The sequence below is a fragment of the Trichomonas vaginalis genome, chromosome IV, assembly GCF_026262505.1.
Source record: "Trichomonas vaginalis G3 chromosome IV, whole genome shotgun sequence".
NCBI lineage: Eukaryota > Parabasalia > Trichomonadida > Trichomonadidae > Trichomonas > Trichomonas vaginalis.
Window position 1 is genome coordinate 8614268 of NC_067206.1, and position 26572 is coordinate 8640839.

Here is a 26572-nt window from a genome sequence, read left to right on the forward strand (position 1 = left end):
GGTGAGATATGGTTATTGGGATGGTGTGTGGGGATGGTTTGTTGTTGGGAGAGTGAAGAAATTTGGGTGGTTGGTGAGATATGGTATATGGGAGTGGTGGTGTGGGGATGGTTTGGGTGGTTGGTGAGATATGGTATGAATGGGAGATGGATGGTTGTGGGTAGGACCATTCAATTCAAATAGGTTTGTTGTTGGGAGAGTGAAGAAATTTGGGTGTTGGTGAGATATGGTAATACTGGAGTGGTGGCTGTGGGATGGTTTATTGGGAGTGAGATTTGGTGTTGAGAACTATGGGTATATGGAAGTGGGTGGTGTGGGATGGTTTGGTGGTGGTGAGATATTGGTGATGATGGGAGTTGGGTGGTGTGGGAGGTTGGTGGGAGGTGGTTTGGGTGGTTGGAGTTGGTAAGGGGTGGGGTGTGGGGATGGTTTCTGTTGTTGGAGAGTGAAGGAATAATTAGGTGGTTGTGTAGAGATATGGTGGATAGGAGTGGTTGGTGGGGATGGTTGGTGGTTGGATTGAGGAGTTGGATGGTTGGAGATGGGGTGTGGGGAGTGGGTGGTGTGTGGGATGGTTGTGTGTTGGGAGAGGGAAGTAGAAATTTGGGTGTTGGTGAGTGATATCGGTATATGGGAGTGGTGGTGTTGGGGATGGTTTGGGGTGGTTGGTGAGATATGGTATTAGGGAGTGGTGGATTGTGGGGTGGTTGTTGTGGGAGAGTGAAGAAATTTGGGGTGGTTGGTGAAGATATGGTATATGGATGTGTGATGGTTGGTGGTGGAATGTATGGGAGGTGGTGATTGTGGGTTGTTGTTGGAGAGTGAAGGAAATTGGTGGTTGGTGAGATATGGTATATATGGGAGTGGTGGTGTGGGATGGTTTGGTGGTTGTGTAGAATATGGTATTGGAGTGGTGGTGTGGGGATGGTTTGTGATGTGGATGAGAATTGGGGTTGCTGAGATGAATGGATTGGGTGGGTGGTTGGTGACGAATGGTATATGGAGTGGTGGGTGTGGGATGGTTTGTGTGTTGGAGCAGTGAAGAAATTTGTGGGCTGGTTGGTTGAGTATATGGTATATGGGAGTGGTTGGTGTGGGGATGGTTTGGTGGTTGGTTGAGATAGTGGTGGAGGTGTGGGAGTTGGTGGTGTGGATTGGGTGTGGGGGAATGGTTTGTTGGTTGGGAGAGTGAAGAAAGTTTGGGTGGTTGGCTTGAGACTATGGTATATGGAGCTAGGTGGTGTGGGAGTGGTTTGCGGGTGTTTGGTGAGATATGGTATATGGGAGATGGTGGTATGTGTGGGATGGTTTTGTTGTTGGGGAGAGTGAAGTAAATTTGGGTGGTATGGGCTCGAGAGTATGGATTTGATGGTGTTGGGGATGGTTTGTGGTTGGTGAGTATGGTGATATGAAGTGATTGGGTGGTGTTGTTTGGCCGAGAGTTAAATTTGGGATGGTGTGGTCGAGTATGGTTATTGGGTGCTGGTTTGGATGGTTGGTGAGATATGGTTTATATGGATGTGGTGTCGTGGGTGATGTTTGTTGTTGGAGCATCTGCGGAGTAGAAATTGGTTGCGAGAGTTTGAAGGTTGTGGGGGGTTGGTGGTGAACGAAGGGTGAGCAGTTTTGATGGTGTGGGGATGGTTTGGGTGGTTGGTGAGATATGGTATATGGGAGTGGTGGTGTGGGGATGGTTTGTTGTTGGGAGAGTGAAGAAATTTGGGTGGTTGCGTGAGAGTATGTTGAATGGGGTGGTGGCATGGTTTGCTTGGGAATTGGAAATTGGGTGTTGGCTGAGATTGATGGTATGGGATGGGGGTGGGGGAGAATTGTGGTTGTGAGGTTGTTGATTTGCGAGTTTGTTTGTTGGGAGAGTGAAGAAATTTGGTGGTTCGGTGACAGATATGGTATGATGGGTGCGTGTGTTGTGGGGAGTGAGTAATTTGGGTGAGTTGCTGGAGATTTGTTATGGGATGGTGGGGATGGTTTGTTGTTGAGAGAGTGAAGAAATTTGGGTGGTTTGCTGAGATTTTGAGGATGGATGTGGGGATGGTTTGTTGTTGGAGAGTGAAGAAATTTGGGTGGTTGCCTGAGAGTTTTGATTGGTGTGGGGATGGTTTTGTGGTTGGTGAGAGGTAAGGAAATGGTGGTGTGGGGATTGGTTGATGTTGTTGGGAGAGTGAAGAAATTTGGGTGGTGTGCTGAGAGTTTTGATGGTGTGGGGATGGTTGTTGTTGTTGGGAGAGTGAAAGAAATTTGGGTGGCTTGCTGAGGAGTTTTGATGTGTTGGGGATGTTGTTTGGGATGGTTGGTTGGATGTTAGTTGGAGAGTGAAGAAATTTGGGTGGTGTTGCTTGAGAGTTTTGATGGTGTGGGGATGGTTTGTTGTTGGGAGAGTGAAGAAATTTGGGTGGTTGCTGAGAGTTTTGATGGTGTGGGGATGGTTTTGTGTGGGAGAGTGAAGAAATTTGGGTGGTTGCTGAGAGTTTTTGATGGTGTGGGGATGGTTTGTTGTTGGAGTGTTGAAGAAATTTGGGTGGTTGCTGAGAGTTTTGATGGTGTGGGAAAGGATGGTTTGTTGTTGGGAGAGTGAAGAAATTTGGGTGGTTGCTGAGAGTTTTAATGGTGTGGGGATGGTTTGTTGTTGTGGAGAGTGAAGAAATTTGGGTGGTTGCTGAGAGTTTTGATGGTGTGGGGATGGTTTGTTGTTGGGAGAGTGAAGAAATTTGGGTGGTTGCTGAGAGTTTTGATGGTGTGGGGATGGTTTGTTGTTGGGAGAGTGAAGAAATTTGGGTGGTTGCTGAGAGTTTTGATGGTGTGGGGATGGTTTGTTGTTGGGAGAGTGAAGAAATTTGGGTGGTTGCTGAGAGTTTTGATGGTGTGGGGATGGTTTGTTGTTGGGAGAGTGAAGAAATTTGGGTGGTTGCTGAGAGTTTTGATGGTGTGGGGATGGTTTGTTGTTGGGAGAGTGAAGAAATTTGGGTGGTTGCTGAGAGTTTTGATGGTGTGGGGATGGTTTGTTGTTGGGAGAGTGAAGAAATTGGGGGTGCTGAGAGTTTTGATTGGTGTTGGGGATGGTTTGTTGTTGGGAGAGTGAAGAAATTTGGGTGGTTGCTGAGAGTTTTGATGGTGTGGGGATGGTTTGTTGTTGGGAGAGTGAAGAAAATTTGGGTGGTTGCTGAGAGTTTTGATGGTGTGGGGATGGTTTTGTTGTTGGGGGAGAGGAAGAAATTTGGGTGGTTGCTGAGAGTTTTGATGGTGTGGGGATGGTTTGTTGTTGGGAGAGTGAAGAAATTTGGTGGTTGCTGAGAGTTTTGATGGTGTGGGATGGTTTGTTGTTGGGAGAGTGAAGGAAATTTGGGTGGGTTGCTGAGAGTTTTGATGGGGGTGGGATGGTTTTTGTTTGGAGAGTGAAAATTTGGGTGGTTGCTGAGAGTTTTGATGGTGTGGGGATGGTTTGTTGTTGGGAGAGTGAAGAAATTGGGTTGGTCTGCTGAGAGTTTTGATGGTGTGGGGATGGTTTGGTTGTTGGGAGAGTGAAGAAGAAATGGGTGGTTGCTGAGAGTTTTGATTGGTGTGGGGATGGTTTGTTGGTTGGAGGAGAGTGAAGAAATTTGGGTGGTTGCTGAAAGTTTTGATGGTGTGGGGATGGTTTGTTGTTGGAGAGGTGAAGAAATTTGGGTGGTTTCTGGAGTTTTGATGGTGTGGGGATGGTTTGTTGGTGGGAGAGTGAAGAAATTTGGGTGGTTGCTGAGAGTTTTGATGGTGTGGGGATGGTTTGTTTGGGAGAGTGAGAAATTGGGTGGTTGCTGAGAGTTTGTGATGGTGTGGGGATGGTTTGTTGTTGGGAGAGTGAAGAAATTTGGGTGGTTGCTGAGAGTTTTGATGGTGTGGGGATGGTGTTGTGTTGGGAGAGTGAAGATTTGGGTGGTTGCTGGAGAGTTTTGATGGTGTGGGGATGGTTTGTTGTTGGGAGAGTGAAGAAATTTGGGTGGTTGGTGAGAGTTTTAGGTGTGGGGATGGTTTGTTGTTGGGAGAGTTGAAGAAATTTGGGTGGTTGCTGAGAGTTTTGATGGTGTGGGGATGGTTTTTGTTGGGAGAGTAGAAGAAATTTGGGTGGTTGCTGAGAGTTTTGATGGTGTGGGGATGGTTTTGTTGTTGGGAGAGTGAAGAAATTTGAGGTGGTTGCTGAGAGTTTTGATGGTGTGGGATGGTTTGTTGTTGGGAGAGTGAAGAGGAAATTTGGGTGGTTGCTGAGAGTTTTGATGGTTGTGGGGATGGTTTGTTTGGGAGAGTAAGGAGGTGGGAGTGATGGGGGGGTTTTTTGTTGGGAGATGAAGAAATTTGGGGTTTGCTGAGAGTTTTGATGTGTGTGGGGATGGTTTGTTTGGGGAGAGTGAAGGAAATGGGGTGAGGAGTGTGTGGGGATTGGTTTGTTGTTGGAGAGTGAAGAAATTTTGGGTGGTTGCTGAGAGTTTTTGATGGTGTGGGGATGGTTTGTTGTTGGGAGAGTGAAGAAATTTGGGTGGTTGCTGAGAGTTTTGATGGTGTGGGGATGGTTTGTTGTTGGGAGAGTGAAGAAATTTGGGTGGTTGCTGAGAGTTTTGATGGTGTGGGGATGGTTTGTTGTTGGAGAGTTGAAGAAATTGGGTGGTTGTGAGAGGTTGAGTTGAATGTGGGATGGTTTGTTGTTGGGAGAGTGAAGAAATTTGGGTGGTTGCTGAGAGTTTGATGGTGTGGGGATGGTTTTGTTGTTGGGGAGAGTGAAGAAATTTGGGTGGTTGCCTGAGAGTTTTGATGGTGTGGGATGGTTTGTTTTGGGGATGAAGGAAGAAATTTGGTGGTTCTGAGAGTTTTGGATGTGGGGGATGGTTTGTTGTTGGGAGAGTGAAGAAATTTGGTGGTTGCTGAGAGTTTTGATGGTTGGGGATGGTTTGTTGTTGGGAGAGTGAAGAAATTTGGGTGGTTGCTGAGAGTTTTGATGGTGTGGGGATGGTTTGTTGTTGGGAGAGTGAAGGAGGTGGAGGTGTGGGGATGGTTTGTTGTTGGGAGAGTGAAGAAATTTGGGTGGTTGCTGAGAGTTTTGATGGTGTGGGGATGGTTTGTTGTTGGGAGAGTGAAGGAGTGTGAGAGTTATGTTGGGATGTTTTGTTGTTGGGAGAGTGAAGAAAATTTGGGTGGTTGCTGAGAGTTTGATGTGGGGGATGGTTTGTTGTTGGGAGAGTGAAGAAATTTGGGTGGTCTGTTGAGAGTTTATTGGGGTGTGGGGATGGTTTGTGTTGTGGAGAGTGAAGAAATTTGGGTGGTTGCTGAGAGTTTTGATGTGTGTGGGGATGTTTGTTGTTGGGAGAGTGAAGAAAATTTGGGTGGTTGCGAGAGTTTTGATGGTGTGGATGGGTTGTTGTTGGGGAGAGTGAAGGAGGTGGAGGTGGTGGGGATGGTTTGTTGTTGGGAGAAGTGAAGAAATTTGGCGTGGTTTGCTGAGAGTTTTGATGGTGTGGGATGGTCTTCTGTTGGGAGAGTGAAGAAAATTTGGTGTGTTGCTGAGAGAGTTTTGATGGTGTGGGGATGGTTTGTTGTTTAGGGAGAGTGAAGAAATTTGGGTGGTTGCTGAGAGTTTTGATGTTGTGGGGATGGTTTGTTGTTGGGAGAGTGAAGAAATTTGGGTGGTTGCTGAGGAGTTTTGATGGTGTGGGCTGATGGTTTGTTGTTGGGAGAGTGAAAGAAATATTTGGTGGTTGCTGAGAGTTTTGATGGTGTGGGATGGTTTGGTGTTGGAGAGATGAAGGAGTGGAGGTGTGGGATGGTTTTGTTGTTGAGAGTGAAGAAATTTGGGTGGTTGCTGAGAGTTTGATGTGTGGGTAGGATGGTTTGTTGTTGGGAGAGTGAAGAAAGTGTGCTGAAGTGATGGTGTGGGGATGGTTTGTTGTTGGGAGAGTGGAAGGAGGTGGAGGTGTGTGGGGCATGGTTTGTTGTTGAGGAGAGTGAAGAATTTGGGTGGTTGCTGAGAGTTTTGATGTGAGATGTGGGGATGGTTTGTTGTGGGAGAGTGAAAAATTGGAGTGGTTCTTGAGAGTTTTGATGGTGTGGGGATGTTTGTTGTTGGAGAGTGAAGAATTTGGTGGTTGCTGAGAGTTTTGATGGTGTGGGATGGTTTGTTGTTGGGAGAGTGAAGAAATTTTGGGTGGTTGCTGGAGAGGTTTTGATGGTGTGGGGATGGTTTGTTGTTGGGAGAGTGAAGAAATTTGGGTGGTTGCTGAGAGTTTTGATGGTGTGGGGATGGTTTGTTGTTGGGAGAGTGAAGAAATTTGGGTGGTTGCTGAGAGTTTGATGGTGTGGGATGGTTTGTTGTTGGGAGAGTGAAGAAATTTGGGTGGTTGCTGAGAGTTTTGATGGTGTGGGGATGGTTTGTTGTTGGGAGAGTGAAGAAATTTGGGTGGTTGCTGAGAGTTTTGATGGTGTGGGGATGGTTTGTGTTGTTGGTGAGAGTGAAGAGGTGGAGGGTGTGGGATGGGTTTGTGTTGTTGGAGAGTGAAGAAATTTGGGTGGTTGCTGAGAGTTTTGATGGTGTGGGGATGGTTTGTTGTTGGGAGAGTGAAGGAGGTGGAGGTGTGGGGATGGTTTGTTGTTGGGAGAGTGAAGAAATTTGGGTGGTTGCTGGAGAGTTTTGATGGTGTGGGGATTGGTTTTTGTTGGGAGAGTGAAGAAATTTGGGTGGTTGCTGAGAGTTTTGATGGTGTGGGATGGTTTGTTGTTGGGAGAGTGACAGAAATTTGGGTTGGTTGCTGCAGAGTTTTGATGGTGTGGGGATGGTTTGTTGTTGGGAGAGTGGAAGAAATTTGGTGGTTGCTGAGAGTTTTGATGGTGTGGGGATGGTTTGTTGTTGGGAGAGTGAAGGAGGTGGAGGTGTGGGGATGGTTTGTTGTTGGGAGAGTGAAGAAATTTGGGTGGTTGCTGAGAGTTTTTGAATGGTGTGGGGATGGTTTGTTGTTGGAGAGTGAAGAAATTTGGGTGGTTGCTGAGAGTTTTTGATGGTGTGGGATGGTTTGTTGTTGGAGAGTGAAGAAATTTGGGTGGTTGCTGAGAGTTTTGATGTGTGTGGGATGGTTTTGTTGTTGGGAGGAGTGAAGAAATTTGGGTGGTTGCTGAGAGTTTTGATGGTTGTGAGGGATGGTTTGTTGTTGGGAGAGTTGAAGAAATTTGGGTGGTTGCTGAGAGTTTTGATGGTGTGGGGATGGTTTGTTGTTGGGAGAGTGAAGAAATTTGGGTGGTTGCTGAGAGTTTTGATGGTGTGGGGATGGTTTGTTTGTTGGGAGAAGTGAAGAAATTTGGGTGGTTGCTGAGAGTTTTGATGGTGTGGGGATGGTTTGTTGTTTGGAGAGTGAAGAAAATTTTGGGTGGTTGCTGGAGTTTTGATGGGTGTGGGGATGGTTTGTGTTGTTGGCGAGAGTGAAGAAATTTGGGTGGTTGCTGAGAGTTTTGATGGTGTGGGGATGGTTTGTTGTTGGGAGAGTGAAGAAAATTTGGGTGGTGCTGAGAGTTTTGATTTGGTGTGGGGATGGTTTGTTGTTGGGAGAGTGAAGAAATTTGGGTGGTTGCTGAGAGTTTTTGATGTGTGGGGATGGTTTGTTGTTGGGAGAGTGAAGAAATTTGGGTGGTTGCTAGAAGTTTTGATTGGTGTGGGGATGGTTTGTTGTTGGCGAGAGTGAAGAAATTTGGGTTGGTTGCTGAGAGTTTTGATGGTGTGGGGATGGTTTGTTGTTGGGAGAGTGAAGAAATTTGGAGTGGTTGCTGAGAGTTTTGATTGTGTGGGGATGGTGTTTGTTGTGGGAGAGTGAAGAAATTTGGGTGGTTGCTGAAGTTTTGATGTGTGGGATGGTTTGTTGTTGGGAGAGTGAAGAAATTTGGGTGGTTGCTGAGAGTTTTGATGGTGTGGGGATGGTTTGTTGTTGGGAGAGTGAAAAATTTGGGTGGTTGCTGAGGAGTTTGATGGTGTGGGGATGGTTGTTGTGGAGAGTGAAGGAAATTGGGTTTCTGAGAGTTTTGAGGGTGTGGGATGTTTGTTGTTGGAGAGTGAAGAAATTTGGGTGGTTGCTGAGAGTTTTGATGGTGTGGGGATGGTTTGTTGTTGGGAGAGTGAAGGAAATTTGGGGTGGTTGCTGAGAGTTTTGATGGTGTGGGATGGTTTTGGGTTGCGGAGAGTGAAGTAAGAAATTTGGGTGGTTTGCTGAGGAGTTTTATGGTGTGGGGATGGTTTGTTGTTGGGAGAGTGAAGAAATTTGGGTGGTTGCTGAGAGTTTTGATGGTGTGGATGGTTTGTTGTTGGGAGAGTGAAGAAATTTGGGTGGTTGCTGAGAGTTTTGATGGTGTGTGGGGATGGTTTGTTGTTGGGAGAGTGAAGAAATTTGGGTGGTTGCTGAGAGTTTTGATTGGTGTGGGGATGGTTTGTTGTTGGAGAGTGAAGAAATTGGGTGGTTGCTGAGAGTTTTGACTGGTGTGGGGATGGTTTGTTGTTGGGAGAGTGAAGAATTTGGGTGGTTGCTGAGAGAGTTTTGATGTGTGGGGATGGTTTGTTGTTTGGAGAGTGAAGAAGAATTTGGGTGGTTGCTGAGAGTTTTTGATGGTGTGGGGATGGTTTGTTGTTGGAGAGTGAAGAAATTTGGGTGGTTGCTGAGAGTTTTGATGGTGGTGGGGATGTTTGTTGTTGGGAGAGTGAAGAAATTTTGGGTGGTTGCTGAGAGTTTTTGATGGTGTGGGGATGGTTGTTGTTGGGAGAGGTGAAGAATTTGGGTGGTTGCTGAGAGTTTTGATGGTGTGGGATGGTTTGTTGTTGGGAGAGTGAAGAAATTTGGGGTGGTTGCTGAGAGTTTTGATAGTGTGGGGATGGTTTTGTTGTTTGGGAGAGTGAAAGAAATGGTGGTTGCTGAGAGTTTTGATGGTGTGGGGATGGTTTGTTGTTGGGAGAGTGAAGAAAATTTGGGTGGTTGCTGACGAGTTTTTGATGGTGTGGGGATGGTTTGTTGTTGGGAGATTAAGAAAATTTGGGTGTTGCTGAGAGTTTTGATGGTGTGGGGATGGTTTGGTTGTTGGGAGAGTGAAGAAATTTGCGGTGGTTGCTGAGAGTTTTTGATGGTGTGGGGATGGTTTGTTGTTGGGAGAGTGAAGAAATTTGGGTGGTTGCTGAGAGTTTTGATGGTGTGGGGATGGTTTGTTGTTGGGAGAGTGAAGAAATTTGGGTGGTTGCTGAGAGTTTTGATGGTGTGGGGATGGTTTGTTGTTGGGAGAGTGAAGAAATTTGGGTGGTTTTTGCTGAGAGTTTGATGGGGATGTGGGATGGTTTTGTTGTTGGGAGAGTGAAGAAATTTGGGTGGTTGCTGAGATTTTGATGCGTGTGGGGATGGTTTGTTGTTGGGAGAGTGGAAGAAATTTGGGTTGGTTTGCTTGAGAGTTTTGATGGTGTGGGGATTGTTTGTTGTTGGAGGAGTGAAGAAATTTGGGTGGTTGCTGAGAGTTTTGATGGTGTGGGGATGGTTTGTTGTTGGGAGAGTGAAGAAATTTGGGTGGTTGCTGAGAGTTTTGATGGTGTGGGGATGGTTTGTTGTTGGGAGAGTGAAGAAATTTGGGTGGTTGCTGAGAGTTTTGATGGTGTGGGATGGTTTGTTGTTGGGAGAGTGAAGAAATTTGGGTGGTTGCTGAGAGTTTTTGATGTGTGGGGATGGTTTGTTTGTTGGGAGAGTGAAGAATTTGGTGGTGCTGAGAGTTTTGATGTATGGGGATGTTTGTTGTTGGGAAAGTGAAGAAATTTGGGTGGTTGCTGAGAGTTTTGATGGTGTGGGGATGGTTTGTTGTTTGGATATTTTTAAGTGAAAATTCGAAAATAAGTAGTAAAAGTTAATGCTAAAAAATTATTTAAAATATCTTCACAAAAATACCATAAGATTGAAATTATTTAAAATATTGTGTTTTTTAAATTAGTATTACATTATTATTTTTAACATTGTTGAATTTGAATTTCTTAATTTTGAAAAAGATTTGAATGAGAATTCATTTTAATGATTCTGATTTTCGGAAAACTAATATGGATGATTTAAAATAAGTGTATGCGTGTTGTTTGATTGCAAATTGATTTACGCTCAAATCTTTTTTTATGTGAAAAATTCAAAAAAAATTGTCATCATTGGCAATTATGCCCTTAAATTTCATTGGTGTTTTCTTCAAGCGCATTCATGACTCTGTTATGAAACTTCCCTAACAGTTATCACCATGATAGTAGTAGGGTATGACGGGTTGTGTGACTTTTTTTGTTACATCTATATATAGACGATGTATTAAAATATATTTATTTTAAATCATTTAAAAAATTAACATTAATTTTAAAATAATTTATTTTTTTATTCTTTATAAAAGAAGCTATATATAGAGATTCAGATATTCCGCGATTAATTAAACATTGTTAAATCCTGAATGGTTAAACTTCAATTTAAAAAGGAAGACTGTGAATTATTAAATGAATATGAAAGCCAAAATAAGCTAATGAGGTATAAAATATAATGATAAAGAATATTTAATTTCATGGAATCAATGGAGTCATAATCAAAGACCTCATAAACGAGAAAGAAGAAATGGAAAATAATGAAATGGAAATCATGATGACATTAAAGAGGATGGAAATCCTAAATTTGTAGAAAACCTTTAGAACTAAGTTAGGAGCATATAAACGTAGAGTATATAATCCTGAATATCTTAAACATATATTTAAAAAGGAAGACTGTGAATTATTTAAACGTTAATGAATATGAAAATGCTAAATCAAAACTGAGATATAAATAATTGGAGTGATGAAGGTGTAAAGATAAAGATAAAGTTTATCAGTTTCAATATAATAACTGGCACACGTTAGGGATAAGAAAACATTTAGGAGATTATGGGAAATGTTCTGAATTCTTTAAATCTAGTATAATGAGAGAGTAAAAGAAATTAGAAAATAATTATTTTCATGAATAAAAGATTCACTACCATAATGAAAATAAAAAAATAATTTTTTAAAAATAAACTTTTAAAAATTCATTGTTCATGGTGCTTACATTTTTTGAATAAATGAAGGGTCCCTCGGTCCCTCGGTCCCTCGGTTAATTAACATCTTTTTGAAAATAGTGAAACATGACATTTTGACAACAGGGGAAAAAAAAGGAAGAAATTCATGTCTTACATTTTTTGAAAATTTATTTTTTTAATTCGTAAGAAATGAGTGGATCAAGATTCGTAACCGTCAATCAAATTAATGGATGCTTTTTCACCAATTCTTGAAAAATGTTAAACAGTAGATGTTTATTTGCTGTTGTGTGTATGTTAGAAGTAATTATAAAGGTAAACATATATTTAACCCATTGCTTTTGCATGTATATAATTAATTGAAAATGCAAAAATTTGGGAATTAATTGTTTTTATTGAATTTATCAACATATAATGTAAATGGTTTAAATGTCCACACCAAAAGTTCTTTATTAAATTTTATGATCAAAACTGAGGAAAAAGAATTACGAGTTAAAATCATTAAATTAAGTTCAGAACTAGAAAATGAAAACTTCAGAAAAATAAACGATAGACTTCAAATGATCGGAGTATTAAAAATTTTAAACTAGCAGAAGTTGCATTTAATAATGAAATATTTGATGAATATAACCTTGAACTCAGTGATGGACTTTAAGTCCTGGGCACTTCATGCCTTGGGCTTAGGACCCGGGCTCAACGAGTCATGATTTATGAAATCAATAATTTGATTTATTCTTTCTTCAATAATTTCTATTCTTTTTGTTTAAATCATCAATTTTCATTAATGAGGTGATTCTTGATTGAGAATAGATTTCAAACTAACCACCCCCTTTATTTTTGAAATTTTGAATCCATCAACTTTAAACATTTTATTCAATTTACACGTTGTCAATTCTTCAAATAATTTTTTATTATTAGCATAATAGTCATTAAATTCTTCAACAGATGAAAAAATTTTTGTTTCAGTAATGAGTGGGGGACAAACTCGCCCATTGTCACTTTTTCGTTAACCTTAAACTTGTAATTTTCATTATTTTTAATTAACCTTACTTCTTTCCAATTCCTGATTTATTTTATTCACTTACTATTAAAAGTCACATTTAATAAAAATATAATTAATTTTTATTTTTATAGCATTTTTTACTATAGCTGTAATAAAAATTAATTATAATAAATTAAATGTTTATTAAATCAAATGTTTTCTTTGCAATAATATTTTTAATGTTGAGTAAACAATGTTGGGATCAAGTGTATCATTTTTCAGACCTTTCTGAACAGCTTCAAGCATACTGATGCATTCGACTTTTTTAAATTGTGTCATTTCTTCGAAATCTCTTGTGACTTTTTTGATAACTTTAACACTTCTCTCTGAATCCAGACCTTTAATTTGCAACTTAATCAGGAATGAAGGAACAACACTGGAATATAACTCGATGACAAGTTCATCGAGTCGAAGATTTGGTTGTACACCACTTGTATGTGCCGGATACCATTGTGTCAAATTTTTTCTGAAATTAACTTTAAAAGTACTAAGTAAGATCATGAGATATTGTTATATACGAAAACGATAAAAACAGTTTGACAGAAAAGTGACAACTTTACGTGTCAAAAATATAAAAAGTGATATTTTATTCATCATTATCTTCTTCATAATTTATTTCATATTCTTCGTCTTACCAACAAAAGATGGGAATGTGAACAATTGCGGGCAATTTTTAGCCATTTTGGCTTGGAACTAGAGCCTGCGAGGTACATGGATAGTATCAGTACCTCACAGGCTCTAGTTCTCTATATGGCGCCGAGAAATTTTGGTGAAATGTGGTCGCATTTCACCAAAATTTTTTCGGCGCCATAGGATGAATTGGAGGGTGAGAGATATTATTTCATACAATACTACTCTCACCCTCCAATTCCCAGCCAAAATGGCTAAAAATTGCCCGCAATGTGAACAATTGCGGGCAATTTTTAGCCATTTTGGCTTGGAACTAGAGCCTGCGAGGTACATGGATAGTATCAGTACCTCACAGGCTCTAGTTCTCTATATGGCGCCGAGAAATTTTGGTGAAATGTGGTCGCATTTCACCAAAATTTTTTCGGCGCCATAGGATGAATTGGAGGGTGAGAGATATTATTTCATACAATACTACTCTCACCCTCCAATTCCCAGCCAAAATGGCTAAAAATTGCCCGCAATGTGAACAATTGCGGGCAATTTTTAGCCATTTTGGCTTGGAACTAGAGCCTGCGAGGTACATGGATAGTATCAGTACCTCACAGGCTCTAGTTCTCTATATGGCGCCGAGAAATTTTGGTGAAATGTGGTCGCATTTCACCAAAATTTTTTCGGCGCCATAGGATGAATTGGAGGGTGAGAGATATTATTTCATACAATACTACTCTCACCCTCAATTTTAATTACTTAAACTCATTCTATTTTTTTGACATGTAAATGTCACTTTTACTGAGATCTGACACAATGTCAGATCTCTTTTTTTCGTATATAAGAATATAGCAATATATGTTTAAACCAACTTATATTTTGGTTGTACACCACTTGTATGTGCCGGATACCATTGTGTCAAATTTTTTCTGAAATTAACTTTAAAAGTACTAAGTAAGATCATGAGATATAGCAATATATGTTTAAACCAACTTATATTTTGGTTGTACACCACTTGTATGTGCCGGATACCATTGTGTCAAATTTTTTCTGAAATTAACTTTAAAAGTACTATGTAAGATCATGAGATATAGCAATATATATTTAAACCAACTTATATTTTGGTTGTACACCACTTGTATGTGCCGGATACCATTGTGTCAAATTTTTTCTGAAATTAACTTTAAAAGTACTATGTAAGATCATGAGATATAGCAATATATGTTTAAACCAACTTATATTTTGGTTGTACACCACTTGTATGTGCCGGATACCATTGTGTCAAATTTTTTCTGAAATTAACTTTAAAAGTACTAAGTAAGATCATTTATTTTTGCATAATATAATGCCAATATGGTTTCTTTTGATTTTATTTCATTTATAAGCAAATCAGATTTACCCAAAAACTCCACTCCATAAGCGTTCATTTGCTAAATTAAAAAGTGACAATGGGCTAGTCTGTCCCTTTCTCTTCAGTAATTGGTTTAATAATGTTTATTTTTTGTTGAACATTTTCACTTTCATTTATTTCTTCCTCCTCTGTTTCATTTATTTTTAAAATCGGTTTCATTTATCATTAAATAAAAATTAGAATATAAGTGATGAAATATATTTTTTAATTAATATTAAATCAGAAATGGCTGCAGGATTCTTTAAAAAATTATGGGAAGGAATTAAGAAAGCTGCAAGTTGGGTTCATCAGAAAATAATAAAACCCATTGCAAACTTTTTGGCACCAGTAGCGAAAACGGCAGGAACTATCATAGGTGGAGTATTAGGTGCTAAAGCAGGTAATCCGGCGATGGGAGCACAAGCAGGTAACGCAGTTGGTGGAATTGCTGAAGGAATACTTAATAAAATAGGAGGTAAATAGTGGAAAAATAAATAAATATTATTTTTATCTCAATATCGGTTGTAGTCGACGATAAACTTTATCTCCTTTATTTAATACTTCCCTTACCGGAACATTAGGTGCTATTTGTTCTGCAACGTCACTAATTGCTTCTTTATTCTTAAATATCCAATTTGCTCCCTTCTTCATTGTTTCCCAAACTTTATGTGCTCCTCTTTTTACTTTATCCCATAACTTTTTAAAGAATCCTGCAGCCATAGTTGATTATTTCATTAAAATTAAAAATTCATTTTCATCTTTTAATTTTGATTTTTTTATTTCATCATAAATGACGACTAACTATTTAGTGCCAAACACTAAACCGATTAATGGAAATGTATTTCATTCATTCGAAAAGATAAATGAAATATTCGCAAAGAATGACGGTAGAAGATATTATAGAGAACTTGAAAGTTCATGCTATGACTCTGATGCTCCATATTTTGATGATAAACAAACTCATTTAAGAATTACAAATCCGGCTCATGATGTGAACCAATTAGGTGACACATATATTAAACGCAAAGTTAAAGCAACTCTAGTTTCAAATAAAGCTTTCACATGCGATGACGCTTTTAAATGCATGCGTTTATTCGTTGGTTACAAATCATCAAATCAAAGCTTTAAACAATTAGAAGTAGAAACTGAAAGAGGTGATGCCGGTTATCTTCAGATGGATTGCGCCCGTGAATCTTTCGCATTTGCAACATATAAACCAAAATCAGAAAGGAAAGTTAAAAAGTTTGTTCATTCGTTATATAATAATGTTCAAAAATATGATAACTCAGTATGTGGTAAATATATTGACCCTTCAGAAGTTTTCAAGAAAGCAAATGAAGAAGTTGATGTCACTTTTGATATGATTATTCCGGTAAATGATTTGTTAGCATTTCAGGCGTTCGATGATTATCCTAAATCATTTGGTGAAATCATTCTTAAATATTATGTTTTCAAGGATACTTTAGTATTTTGTCAGGTTGACCCGTTAAGAGTTGCTGATTTACAAAATTACGTTTATGAAAAGATAACTGATGTAAATTATGAAAAGATTATGAATCATGTTTATAAATATGATCGCAAATTCCAACAAATCGGACTTCCTGCCAAATTAATTACAAGCTTAGCTGCTACATCTGCTGACGCAAAAGTTGATAACGTTATTATTTCATGCACAAAGATGGAAGTTTTAGAGGATAAATGCATTACACCAGGATACGGTTTAATTGAAGAATCAGTTAAAGCAATACCACGTTTATTCAGTAAGGAAGATCCATTCATGATTCCAGCTCAACATATTGACGTTCGTTCACTAAATGGAGGTTGCATCACTCCTGAAGGTATCAGTTCTGATTTCTCATACGCTCTTCATAATGTTACAGATGTTGTGTTAACATTTCCGAAGAATGCAATGCAAAGAACAGTTTTAGAAAATCCAATGCTTCGAGGTCTTCAGGTCACTATAGATTCCAGAAACTTCCCCGATCAAGCGATGACCACAGTGGGTGACATATTCTTTACACGTATGCTTCAAGCTTCTGATTTAGATGGAGTGAATGAATGCACAGAAGAATACGAGGACTCATTAACTAGACCACTGAATGATGATAATGGCACACCATTAGCTAGAACATGGAAAGACCAAACTTCATTCTTATGCACTATTCCAGTTCAACGTGATGGAGCGGGTATATTCTTTGATGGATTAGAAACTTTCAACTCACAAGTTACAGTACAAGTGAAAGCTTATCCAATCATTCAGGGTGTAAATGACACTTACTGTTCAAAGGTGACAAATCCTCCTCAGGTTTGGTTTACTAGGACTACGTATTGGACATGGACACCGGATGAAGGTTTGAAATATCATCCAACAGGTACACCACCACAGTATAGAAGTTCATATGATGAAATATTGATGAATAGAAATGTTTAAAATTATAAATTTATTTTTGATTAAATGGATTTCAATTCTGAAGAATTAGCGGGAGTATATAATACATACGTAGATGATATGATTAATGAAGCATTGAGTGATAATAAAAATGCTCTATCTAAGGAAAAATTAATGAAAATTCCATATTCTGAATGTTACTTAAATTCAATCACTGCAGCAATTGGTAAACAAAATAAAGGTAAAACATTAACGATATTAAAACAAATTATCATTATTGCTAACACTTCACCTTATTCTCATGTGTTAATTTATATCAACCGTTCAGGTTCACCTTCTGATGATACATTTGAATCTTTAAAGCATTTAATCAAAATTCCAATTATTTATTTATCACAAGAAGAAGCGGAAGATTATTTGAAAAACTTTTTAATGTATAAAGAATTATATAATACAATCAAGAAGCAAGGATTAGAGGATAAAATTATTGATAAACAACGGGATGAATTATTTGAAACACTTTCTATTTCAAATTTTGATAGAGAATTTTTGCATTCACTAATTTTTCTAGATGATGCCGTGAAATCAAAACTAATAACTAATGAGAAATCATATTTTAATCAATTATTAACTCAATGTCGACACATTCAGTGTTCATTCTTTATGGCTGTTCAATACTTTAAAGCATTAAGCACAAACATTAAATCAAACCTGTCCACACTTTTCATTTTCAGTGGGTTTAGTCGTCAACAGTTGAACGTTATGCTTTATCAAGTGAATTTACCAATGAGCATTAATGAACTTTACACACAATATCAACAATTAGGAGAACATGGAAAAATAATAGTTGATTTAAATAAAGGTTCCATTAAATTCGAATAACTTTTTATAATTAATTTTTATTTTTTATTTATAATTAAACATGACAGAAATTGCAAATCTTCTACAGGTTCCATTAAAACAAGGAACAAACAAAAAGGGTGCATATAATAGAACTATGAAAGTTCCAGACGGAATGAAAGAATTAGTCCACATTGTTGCCGGTCTTCAAAAGATGTTAAACAAATGAGAAACGTTTTAACATTACCAGAAGCTCAAGCATATGCCAAACGTCATGGACCAAATTGGGAAGCACATGAAGCAGACATTACAGGACCAAATGGAAAACCTGATGGTATAAATGAAGTCTTTGTTACTGATGGTCAAGGAAATATTAAAGTCATAAATGGGTATAAATTAACAATGACGGATTATCCTAAACGTAAAGCATATAATGAATGTTATCCTATACAATTTGATGAAAATGGAAAAGCTGTTAAACAATACATTGGAGAAGGTGAAAATGGTTCAATATATTCATACCATCTTATTCCATATTCTTATTTCAATGAAAAATTAAATGCTGTTGAAGAGGGACCGGATGGATTACCACGATATGTTAATCAGTTTGATGGTCAATATGCAAATTTGAGACCTGAAATTCCAGCTAAGAAATTCTTTAAAGTTGCTTTATTCGATCCAGTGTTCAATGAACAGAAAGAAGCAATGAAAGCAGAATTTAAACCAATTCAAGTGGCAAGAATTTCTTCATCTTCACTTTCAGAAGCGTTCAAGGAATTGATAAAGAAACCACTTTATTCTCAACAAGGTTATAACTTTGATTTAATTAAAGAAAGTGATAGACGTAAATTAGAAAAATCAGATGGTTTTAAGAATGCATGTAATGAAATGATTAAAGATATTGTAAATGATAAAATAAGACTGGAAGAAACTCAAAGCAATATCAATAACATAATTGGTGCAGTTACAAAGAAAGTATAAGCAAACAAGGATGAACCTTGGGATATTACCGTAACAACTAAATAAAACTTTAAATATATTTTTCTTTTTTTTATTCGATTATAAATGAGAAGACGTTTCACTAGTCAAAAGAACACAAACGCAAAAGCAGAGATTACGGTTGGTTATAACGTAAATGATGATAAATCACGAATTATTCAAAATGTTAAAGTTAATGTAAGTCCTGAATTAACAAGGTCAGCAACTCAACCAAATTTATTAACTCGTGACTTACCAAAGAAAGAAGAGGAGCAAAATAAAGAAGATGGAGACCCAATCATTTTATCTGAACCCGGTAAAGAACCTGTTGAAATTCCCACTTATCCAACATACCCCCCACCACTTTCATCAAACATCGAGAACCCAGGAATCTACGATTCCAGTCGCAATGCGCCATATAAAATAGACATTAATTCTGAATTAATGAAAATATATCGCGATATCATAACTGATAATTATGATTCAATAATAAATTTAATTGACCAATCCGGTTTAATTATTTTACCTTATGAATCATTAATTCACATTATCGCCATTCTTTGTGATGTTCAAGATTCAGACGTTAAGATTCAATTTTTCATAGATGATGAGGTTTCATGCTGCGGAACGGTTGCAAAAATAAATCCTATAAAGGATATTAGCACAATTAAGATATCAAAGAACAGAACAACAACTGAACTTCATTTAACATATAATGATATTTATAATAAAATAGTTGATGAATATAAAATATCACTTGAAAAATTCTTTGTTAAGGCTATTTAATATTCAAGCATTAACATTATCGAATAATAATCCTTTGAATCATAATCAATAATAATTGACCTTTCACCAGTTTCTATCGTTTGTTTTATTTCTTTTTGTTCCCCACTATCTGGATCGGTCATTGTAATTGTTTTTGTTATAGTATCAGCTTTATCTTTAACTTCAATCTTTTTTCCATCGGGATATTTAAACCAAAATTCCAAAAATTCGATATTGTCAATCTGTTCATATTTTAATCTATCAATTACATTTTTAATACCATCTGAAAATCTTATGAAATGGTCATTATATGGGTTTGATTGAACTAAATTTGAATGAAGTGAAATATAACCCGATGATGAATATGACATCGACTCATATTTTCTGAAAACACTAAAATTTATAACATGAATGAATTTCTTATTCGTTGAATTTATGAATTCTTGAGGTAATCTTATTCTAGTTTTATTTATCACTGGAAAATAACGCTTTACCATATTTTTAATCGTAATAAAAAAATGTCAATTATCAATATTATTTCGAATAATAACTGTGAATTAAATTTAACAGTTAGTGGAATTTATAATGTTACTCTCGTTTCTGTGAGTGGTAAATTTAATCCCATTCTTTTAGACCCTTCAGATTATATATCATTTATTAAAGATGACCATGAAAAAACGTATAATATGTATATAAATAATGTAATAGTGAAATGGGATATTAACACAATTTTAAGTTATTTAAATGAATCATTTATCGTATGGTATGAAGAAAATTTTAAATCAAAACCTGATAAACTTTTTGAACTTGATGAAATAAATAACCTTATTAAATTTCCGCTGAAAATTAAATTTTGTACTCCTCGTTTTCGTTCATTGTTGGGGATATTAAATTTTGAAAAAGATGTTGGGGATGTTTTGTATTCTGACACTGGTTCCAATTTCATTTTAATCAAATGTGATAAAGTTAATACCCCAATGAGATTTTCACACCAAACATTAGACCCTAACTCTTACCCATCAATTCAAAACATTTTATCCATCAACTTAAACACATTTTCTTTATCATATCCGTTTCAATTATCCGGGAATTCATTTATTCTTCATTCAAAAGATTTATCAAATATTAAATTTAGAATAACTGACCTATTTGATTGTGATTTAGAATTCATGAATGAGATATTATGGCAATTTCAAATAGAAAAAATAGCTGATGAGATAACGGATTAAATATTTATTTTTAAATCATAATAAATGATTAAACAACAGCAACCACAACAACTTAAGGCACAAAGCACCCAGGTCCCTCAGACCATTACATACGCCATATATGCATATAATTCAAAGACGGCAGAACAAACGCAAAGGTTGAAATATGGAGATTTGGAGATAGTATTGAAAAATGAACATTTCGAATTCGTTTGCAAAGGTGGTGCAGTGATATCAAATATAAAAGAAATTTTATTTATGAATTCTAAAATTAAAGGTATAACGGATGATATAACATCAATTCCACCAGAAGAACAGAGATATTACGCATTAAATGCATTTCCTAAAGTTTTGAAGATTGGAAGATTTAATTTAAATGAGGAATTCATAGAAGGTTTCCTAAATGACATAATGAAGAAAGCAGATAAGGGATGGGTGGCTAGTGTGTTAGTGAAGAAGGCGGATAAGGAATATGTGGATGAAAAAGATAACGAAATGAAAGAAAGGGTTGACTGGTACCATGAATGGACATCGAAGATTTTAAAAACTAAAGCTGATACAGGGTGGGTTTCAGGATGTTTAGACCTTAAAGCGGATAAAACATATGTTAACGATGAGTTAGAGAAGAAAGCAAATAAGACTCATACACATACAAGTTTTACAACTGTTGCTATAGAAAGTATTGAAGGAACGGTTGAAGAAACTGGTGGGGATGTATTATATTGTAAACCTCCTAACTTTCCACAAGGTTTAACATCGGATGACGACATAACGACGATGAGAAACATTAGATGTAAAGATGTTTATGTCATGAAGGATGAACATAATATTAAATTCACTGCTCAAGATTTATATGAGAAGAAAGCAGACAAAACAGAGCTTCAAACATTAAAGACGGAAATACTTCAAACATTATATCCTATAGGCTCTATTTATACGTCAATGAACTCTACCAGACCAGAAGTAGTACTTGGTTTTGGAACTTGGACTCAAATAGTTGACAGGTTTTTGTATTGTGCAAACTCTTCAAAGGAAACAGGTGGAAGTAAAACGATTTCAGGTGAAAACTTACCTGCACATAGTCACTACATAGATTTAAGTACATCTCAAGCAGGTTGGCATAAGCATAGATATTGGGATTGGTCAGCAATGATAAAAGGTAAAGGATATGATGTTAAAGACGACGTTAAGTTTGCTATAAATTGTTTCTGGAGTAACACTGAGGGAGGAGGAAACCATATACATAATGTTTCAGGATATACACAAACAACGGGACAAAGTAAAGAATACATGCCACCATTTATGACTGTATTCACATGGTATAGAGTTCAATGAATGAACTAAATATATTTTATGTCTGTAATTAATTAGGTAATGAAGTAATGGATGAACTGCAGAAATAAATGTTTACGTTAATGTTTACGTTAAGTGACTCAAAGAGTCCGGAGACAAAGTCTCATGTTTTAGGTTATTCAATAATTAATTATTTTTGAATAAATGAAGGGTCCCTCGGTCCCTCGGTCCCTCGGTTAATTAACATCTTTTTGAAAATGATGACAACATGACATTTAGACAACAGGGGAAAAAAGGAGGAAATTCATGTCTTACATTTTTTGAATAAATGAAGGGTCCCTCGGTCCCTCGGTCCCTCGGTTAATTAACATCTTTTTGAAAATGATGACAACATGACATTTAGACAACAGGGGAAAAAAGGAGGAAATTCATGTCTTACATTTTTTGAATAAATGAAGGGTCCCTCGGTCCCTCGGTCCCTCGGTTAATTAACATCTTTTTGAAAATGATGACAACATGACATTTAGACAACATAGTGGGATTAATGCAAAAATAAATTCCAATCATACTTTATAAGCTTCATTTACAGGTATTTCATCGTCAGTAAATGAATCCTCATTATCGTTTGGTTCAACCTGTTTATATAATCCTTTCATTTCTTCTTTCAAAACATAATAACGTATGTTTACCGTCTGTTTTTCTTTGTTTCTTTTCACATTTATCCTTAATACTCATTTGAAAATTCTTGTCTTTCATGTCTGATGGTTTGCAGAATAGAGCATTTTTACACATCATACCTGCACACAATTCATCATAATGTGTATTTATCCATTCATCTAAAGGATTTGTTGATAACTCGATTAAATCTTGTTTGGCTTCAGTCATCGGTATGATTCGTACATTAAATGATGAAAGGTCGTAATTGATAAAATATGTTAGTAAATTATCATAAAAATTCCTTTGTGCATGAATCCATTAAATTCTTGAAGTAATCAAATTGACCCTTAAATTTACCATTAACCCTTAAAACTACGTATCTTCTGTCTCCAACTTCAATTTTGACAGGGTAAACGTTATTAGTTACGAAAATAAAATTGGCAACATTCTGAGCAGTTCTTCTGGGTTGATTCTTTTCATTAATTCTTATCTCATTATCCGTTATAATTGATTTCAAAGCGTTGAAGTTTGCGAGTCTATCTTCACCTACATTCTTGAGTTCATTAAGTACAAGAAACATTTTATTTTCAACAACTGAATTGAAATTACCCGTTAGCTCACTTATTTCGGTAATGTTTTTACATGAATAACCAGCGAGAAGTTCAGAAATAATGTCTGTAAATCTGTTTTTACCTATTCCCTGAAGTCCTTTCAAAATAATTGCTGTTTCATTCTTGATTCCAGGATGTTGAATCATTGATGCAATCCAGCCGAGTAGGTATTTATACACTTCATCGTTATTATCACAAATGGCTTCTTTAATGAAATTCATAAACATCTCAATTTTTGAGTAATCAGGCTTTTCGAGAACGTTGTATTTATAACCTTGAAACGTTGAGAAAACATCTGGGGAATCAGATTTAAAGCAAACACCCATAACGGTTAATGAGGATAATTGATTTAGTAGTACGTCCCATGCTGTTATGGTTTTACCTTCTTCTTTAAATAATTTAATCATTTTGAGTGACTCTTTCATGTTTGATTGAAGAACGAATGATATTTGATTCATTTTATCATGAATATTATAGTCTTTTTGAATGAAGTATTTGTTTCCACAATCTACAAAACGAATGACACGTGATAAATCCTCAATTACTTCAGAACTGTTTTTATACTGATGATTTTCAGCTTTACGTCTAATATCTGTTATCAAAAACGAGTCATCAAGTTTTATATCAAATGTTATTTTTGGCTTACGTAATAAAGGTAAAACATATTCATCATAATATTCCTTTTGATAAAGTTTCAGAATCTTCACCAAAACAAATGGAGAAGTCATTAAATGTGCATATCTATCACGTGCTTTTTCAAAATTACTTTTTGCATTTTCTGTTAAACTGCAGAAGTTATAAACGTTGTCGTATGCTTCATTAATTAAATGATTAGGTAACGAATTAATAGCTTGAAACAGTGTGAATAATGTAACTTCTTTTTCTAAATTCATGTTTCCACCATCATTATGTACTTCAAAATCACAGATGCCATCAACTATGCTCTGGGCAAGTTTATCGTCAATGTTTACATCTTTGTCTTCATTCATTATATTCTTTATTTCTTCGTTCTTCTGTTCAACTCTTACCTTAATATTCAAATCATTTAATATATCATTCACTGTTCTAGTTAATGTTGAATCATAACTTCCACGAATGAATGAGTATGTATTGATTGGTTCTGTTGCATTCTTGCGAACTCTTGAATCAGCCATAACCACTAATGAACGCTTTGAATCATCCATTGAAGTCATGATATCGATATCATAATCATTGCAGGAATAACATTTAATCATTCTGTTCGAGGTTGAATAGAAGAAATTAGTGTTGCAATAAATGTGAAGACCTCCTGAAGCGGTTTTAACGATAACATCTTTATCCGAAAGTTTTGATAAAATATCTTTTCTTACTGTTTCTTTAAGTTCATCATTGTATGATTTATTGATATCAACATCTATAATAGTTAAATTTGGAATTTTATTTACTAATAAAGCCATACCAGTTTTCCTTCCTCTTCCTCCATCGTGTTTGAGGTAGTTATGTAAATCAATCTTGTTTTCACCAATTCTTTCGTTGAGGGTTTTAGTTTCTGCCACAACTAATTCCTCAGCTAATGAATCAATAACTTGTTCATCAGAAATGATAAAGTTGCTGTTGTTGTTTGTTGCTGTCATTTATATAGGAATAAAAAATAAAAATAATTTTAAAACTAACTTTATTCAAAAAATGTAAGACATGAATTTCCTCCTTTTTTTCCCCTGTTGTCAAAATGTCATGTTGTCACTATTTTCAAAAAGATGTTAATTAACCGAGGGACCGAGGGACCGAGGGACCCTCATTTATTCAAAAAATGTAAGACATGAATTTCCTCCTTTTTTTCCCCTGTTGTCAAAATGTCATGTTGTCACTATTTTCAAAAAGATGTTAATTAACCGAGGGACCGAGGGACCGAGGGACCCCTCATTTATTCAAAAAATGTAAGACATGAATTTCCGCAAATTCTTTCACAAACTTTAGAACAGCATAATTTAAATTTTTATTTTTATCATAAATGGATACCCCACAAGCTCAAAATTTACCACGAATCATAACAAGGGAGGAAATGATAAAAATGATGCGAGAACATGTTAAAAATAACAAACCACTAAAATTGAGAAAATGTGGTTATGCAGTAATGATGGAAAGAGAGATGTTGTCAAAGAAAAATAAAAATTAAATTTGGATTGAGTTTAAAAATTCATCTTTATTAAATTCATCTCTTCCAACCAATTTATTTATTCTATTAAATTCTTTTATTTTTGCTTCACTCAGTTTAAGGATTGAACGGCAAGTTTCTAATTTTTCGATTATTTCTTTATCGTTTTCAACCCCACCGCATTGCGACTTCTTTTTGTAATAGCATATTTTTGATTTAATTCTGTTTAGTTTCTTTTTATATTCATCGTCTGGACTCTTGACTGCTTTGTTGTCACTCATTTCTTACGAAATAAAAAAAATTAAATATTATTTAAATATAATGGAGTAATAAAATAAATCGGAATTTCTATTAATTTATTGTCAACTTCAACTAATGCATTGCCGTTAATATATCTAACAAATTCAGCTATTGTGTCAAATCTTCGTCTTCTTTTTGTCATTGATTTATCAGTTTTTCCATAATCGAGATGAATCAAAACTTTATCCCCTTGTTTAAAATTCATGAGCCCTGAATTAATTTGTTCACGTTTAACATCATTTAACCTTTCCATTTGCTTTCTAATATATTCCCATTCTTTTGAAATATCATTTTTCATTTCCACTGGTTTCATGTTAATAGTTCTATGCCATGTATTATTGTAATAATATACTAACTGCTGTATGATGGAGTCATGATTTCCATCCCAGTATATCTGACCGTTAACCCCTAACGCATCTCTAAGAGTTCTCATTACTGCATCAACTATTTTATTATGAAACGTATATGGAGAGGATGAGAAGTAAAAATTAATTTGTGGGAAATAATGAGTCATGGCTGCCTGAAATCCTTTATCGCCATCACCCCTGATATTATCTACTCTTTCCTGATCTAGTAAGTATTGAATAGCTCTTCTTGTTTCCTGTTCTGTTTTCCCTTTCACCGGAATGCAATATAAATATCTAGTGTTAATGTTAATGGCAAATAAATAAGTAATATTTCCTTTTGAATATTCCAGATGATCGATTTCGTATGAATATGGATATGGAGCAAATGAAGGTCGACTAAATTTTTCCTTTAATGGTTGAATTTTCGGGTCAATTGGTTTATTTAATATTTGAAATCCTTTTTAAAATCTTTTTGCTTCTTTAATGTTTGAAATGGACATAATAAAGTGAATGATGAAGGATTAACTGAAGGAGGAGGAGGTATACTGTTGGAGGTTTTGGTGTTGTAAGTGGTTTAATTTTATCTGCTTTGATTTTGGATTTCATTCCCCCTTCATTAATTCTGGATGTATTCTATTCATTTGTTTTAAATATGCTGTATATAAAGGTTTGATATACTTTCCCGCTTCGAGTTTATGTTGAAGGATGAATTCCAAAAGTTGATCTTCATTTAAAAGTCGGGCTGAATATGTTTTAACTAATGAATCATAAATTAAAGCTTGTGCATCATTTATGAGCTGCTGAACGTCCAAACTTTTCTCTTTTGGTTTTGTGGCTCAGGATTATATAATTTATATAATTCATCAATATCTTCTTCTGTTAATACTTTATTTTTGAAATCTTTCAACTGTTTAAGTTGTGATTTACTTTTTCCCTTTGAATATTTTC

At 36.3% G+C, this 26572-nt stretch overlaps 7 protein-coding genes and 1 pseudogene across 8 annotated transcripts, besides 8 other annotated features; 5 read left to right on the forward strand and 3 right to left on the reverse strand.

The window, feature by feature from the left end:
• Nucleotides 1–1233: 1233 nt before the first annotated feature.
• Nucleotides 1234–1761, reverse strand: TVAGG3_0053290 (uncharacterized protein; the record flags this gene model as incomplete). Its single annotated transcript, XM_051221098.1, has 1 exon — nt 1234–1761. One exon carries the CDS (start codon nt 1759–1761, stop codon nt 1234–1236), a length of 528 nt encoding a protein of 175 aa, XP_051106084.1.
• Nucleotides 1762–12022: 10261 nt separating this feature from the next.
• Nucleotides 12023–12060: a terminal%2Cinverted (terminal inverted repeat of MuDR-5_TvMULE4 transposon ID:TVAGG3_0053300).
• Nucleotides 12023–12664: a mobile genetic element.
• A 120-nt stretch (nt 12665–12784) lies between these two features.
• Nucleotides 12785–12893: a mobile genetic element.
• A 141-nt stretch (nt 12894–13034) lies between these two features.
• Nucleotides 13035–13143: a mobile genetic element.
• A 141-nt stretch (nt 13144–13284) lies between these two features.
• Nucleotides 13285–13393: a mobile genetic element.
• Nucleotides 13394–13558: 165 nt separating this feature from the next.
• Nucleotides 13559–14183: a mobile genetic element.
• Nucleotides 14146–14183: a terminal%2Cinverted (terminal inverted repeat of MuDR-5_TvMULE4 transposon ID:TVAGG3_0053340).
• A 165-nt stretch (nt 14184–14348) lies between these two features.
• Nucleotides 14349–14585, forward strand: TVAGG3_0053350 (N-acetylmuramoyl-l-alanine amidase family; the record flags this gene model as incomplete). Its single annotated transcript, XM_001295144.1, has 1 exon — nt 14349–14585. One exon carries the CDS (start codon nt 14349–14351, stop codon nt 14583–14585), a length of 237 nt encoding a protein of 78 aa, XP_001295145.1.
• A 307-nt stretch (nt 14586–14892) lies between these two features.
• TVAGG3_0053360 (uncharacterized protein) lies at nt 14893–15853 on the forward strand (the record flags this gene model as incomplete). Its single annotated transcript, XM_051221099.1, has 1 exon — nt 14893–15853. A coding segment is annotated over one exon (961 nt), but the record flags the coding sequence as incomplete, so codon positions are not given.
• A 104-nt stretch (nt 15854–15957) lies between these two features.
• Nucleotides 15958–26572: part of a mobile genetic element that runs on past the window's edge.
• TVAGG3_0053380 lies at nt 17414–17999 on the forward strand (annotated as a pseudogene). Its single transcript has one exon. A coding segment is annotated over exon 1 (586 nt).
• Nucleotides 18397–19095, forward strand: TVAGG3_0053390 (uncharacterized protein; the record flags this gene model as incomplete). The annotated part of the gene is made up of 1 exon (XM_051221100.1): nt 18397–19095. One exon carries the CDS (start codon nt 18397–18399, stop codon nt 19093–19095), a length of 699 nt encoding a protein of 232 aa, XP_051106086.1.
• On the forward strand, nt 20328–21617 carry TVAGG3_0053400 (phage tail repeat-like family; the record flags this gene model as incomplete). Its single annotated transcript, XM_051221101.1, has 1 exon — nt 20328–21617. One exon carries the CDS (start codon nt 20328–20330, stop codon nt 21615–21617), a length of 1290 nt encoding a protein of 429 aa, XP_051106087.1.
• TVAGG3_0053410 (uncharacterized protein) lies at nt 24995–25258 on the reverse strand (the record flags this gene model as incomplete). Its single annotated transcript, XM_051221102.1, has 1 exon — nt 24995–25258. The coding sequence occupies one exon, from the start codon at nt 25256–25258 to the stop codon at nt 24995–24997; it is 264 nt and encodes an 87-aa protein (XP_051106088.1).
• On the reverse strand, nt 25279–25710 carry TVAGG3_0053420 (uncharacterized protein; the record flags this gene model as incomplete). Its single annotated transcript, XM_051221103.1, has 1 exon — nt 25279–25710. One exon carries the CDS (start codon nt 25708–25710, stop codon nt 25279–25281), a length of 432 nt encoding a protein of 143 aa, XP_051106089.1.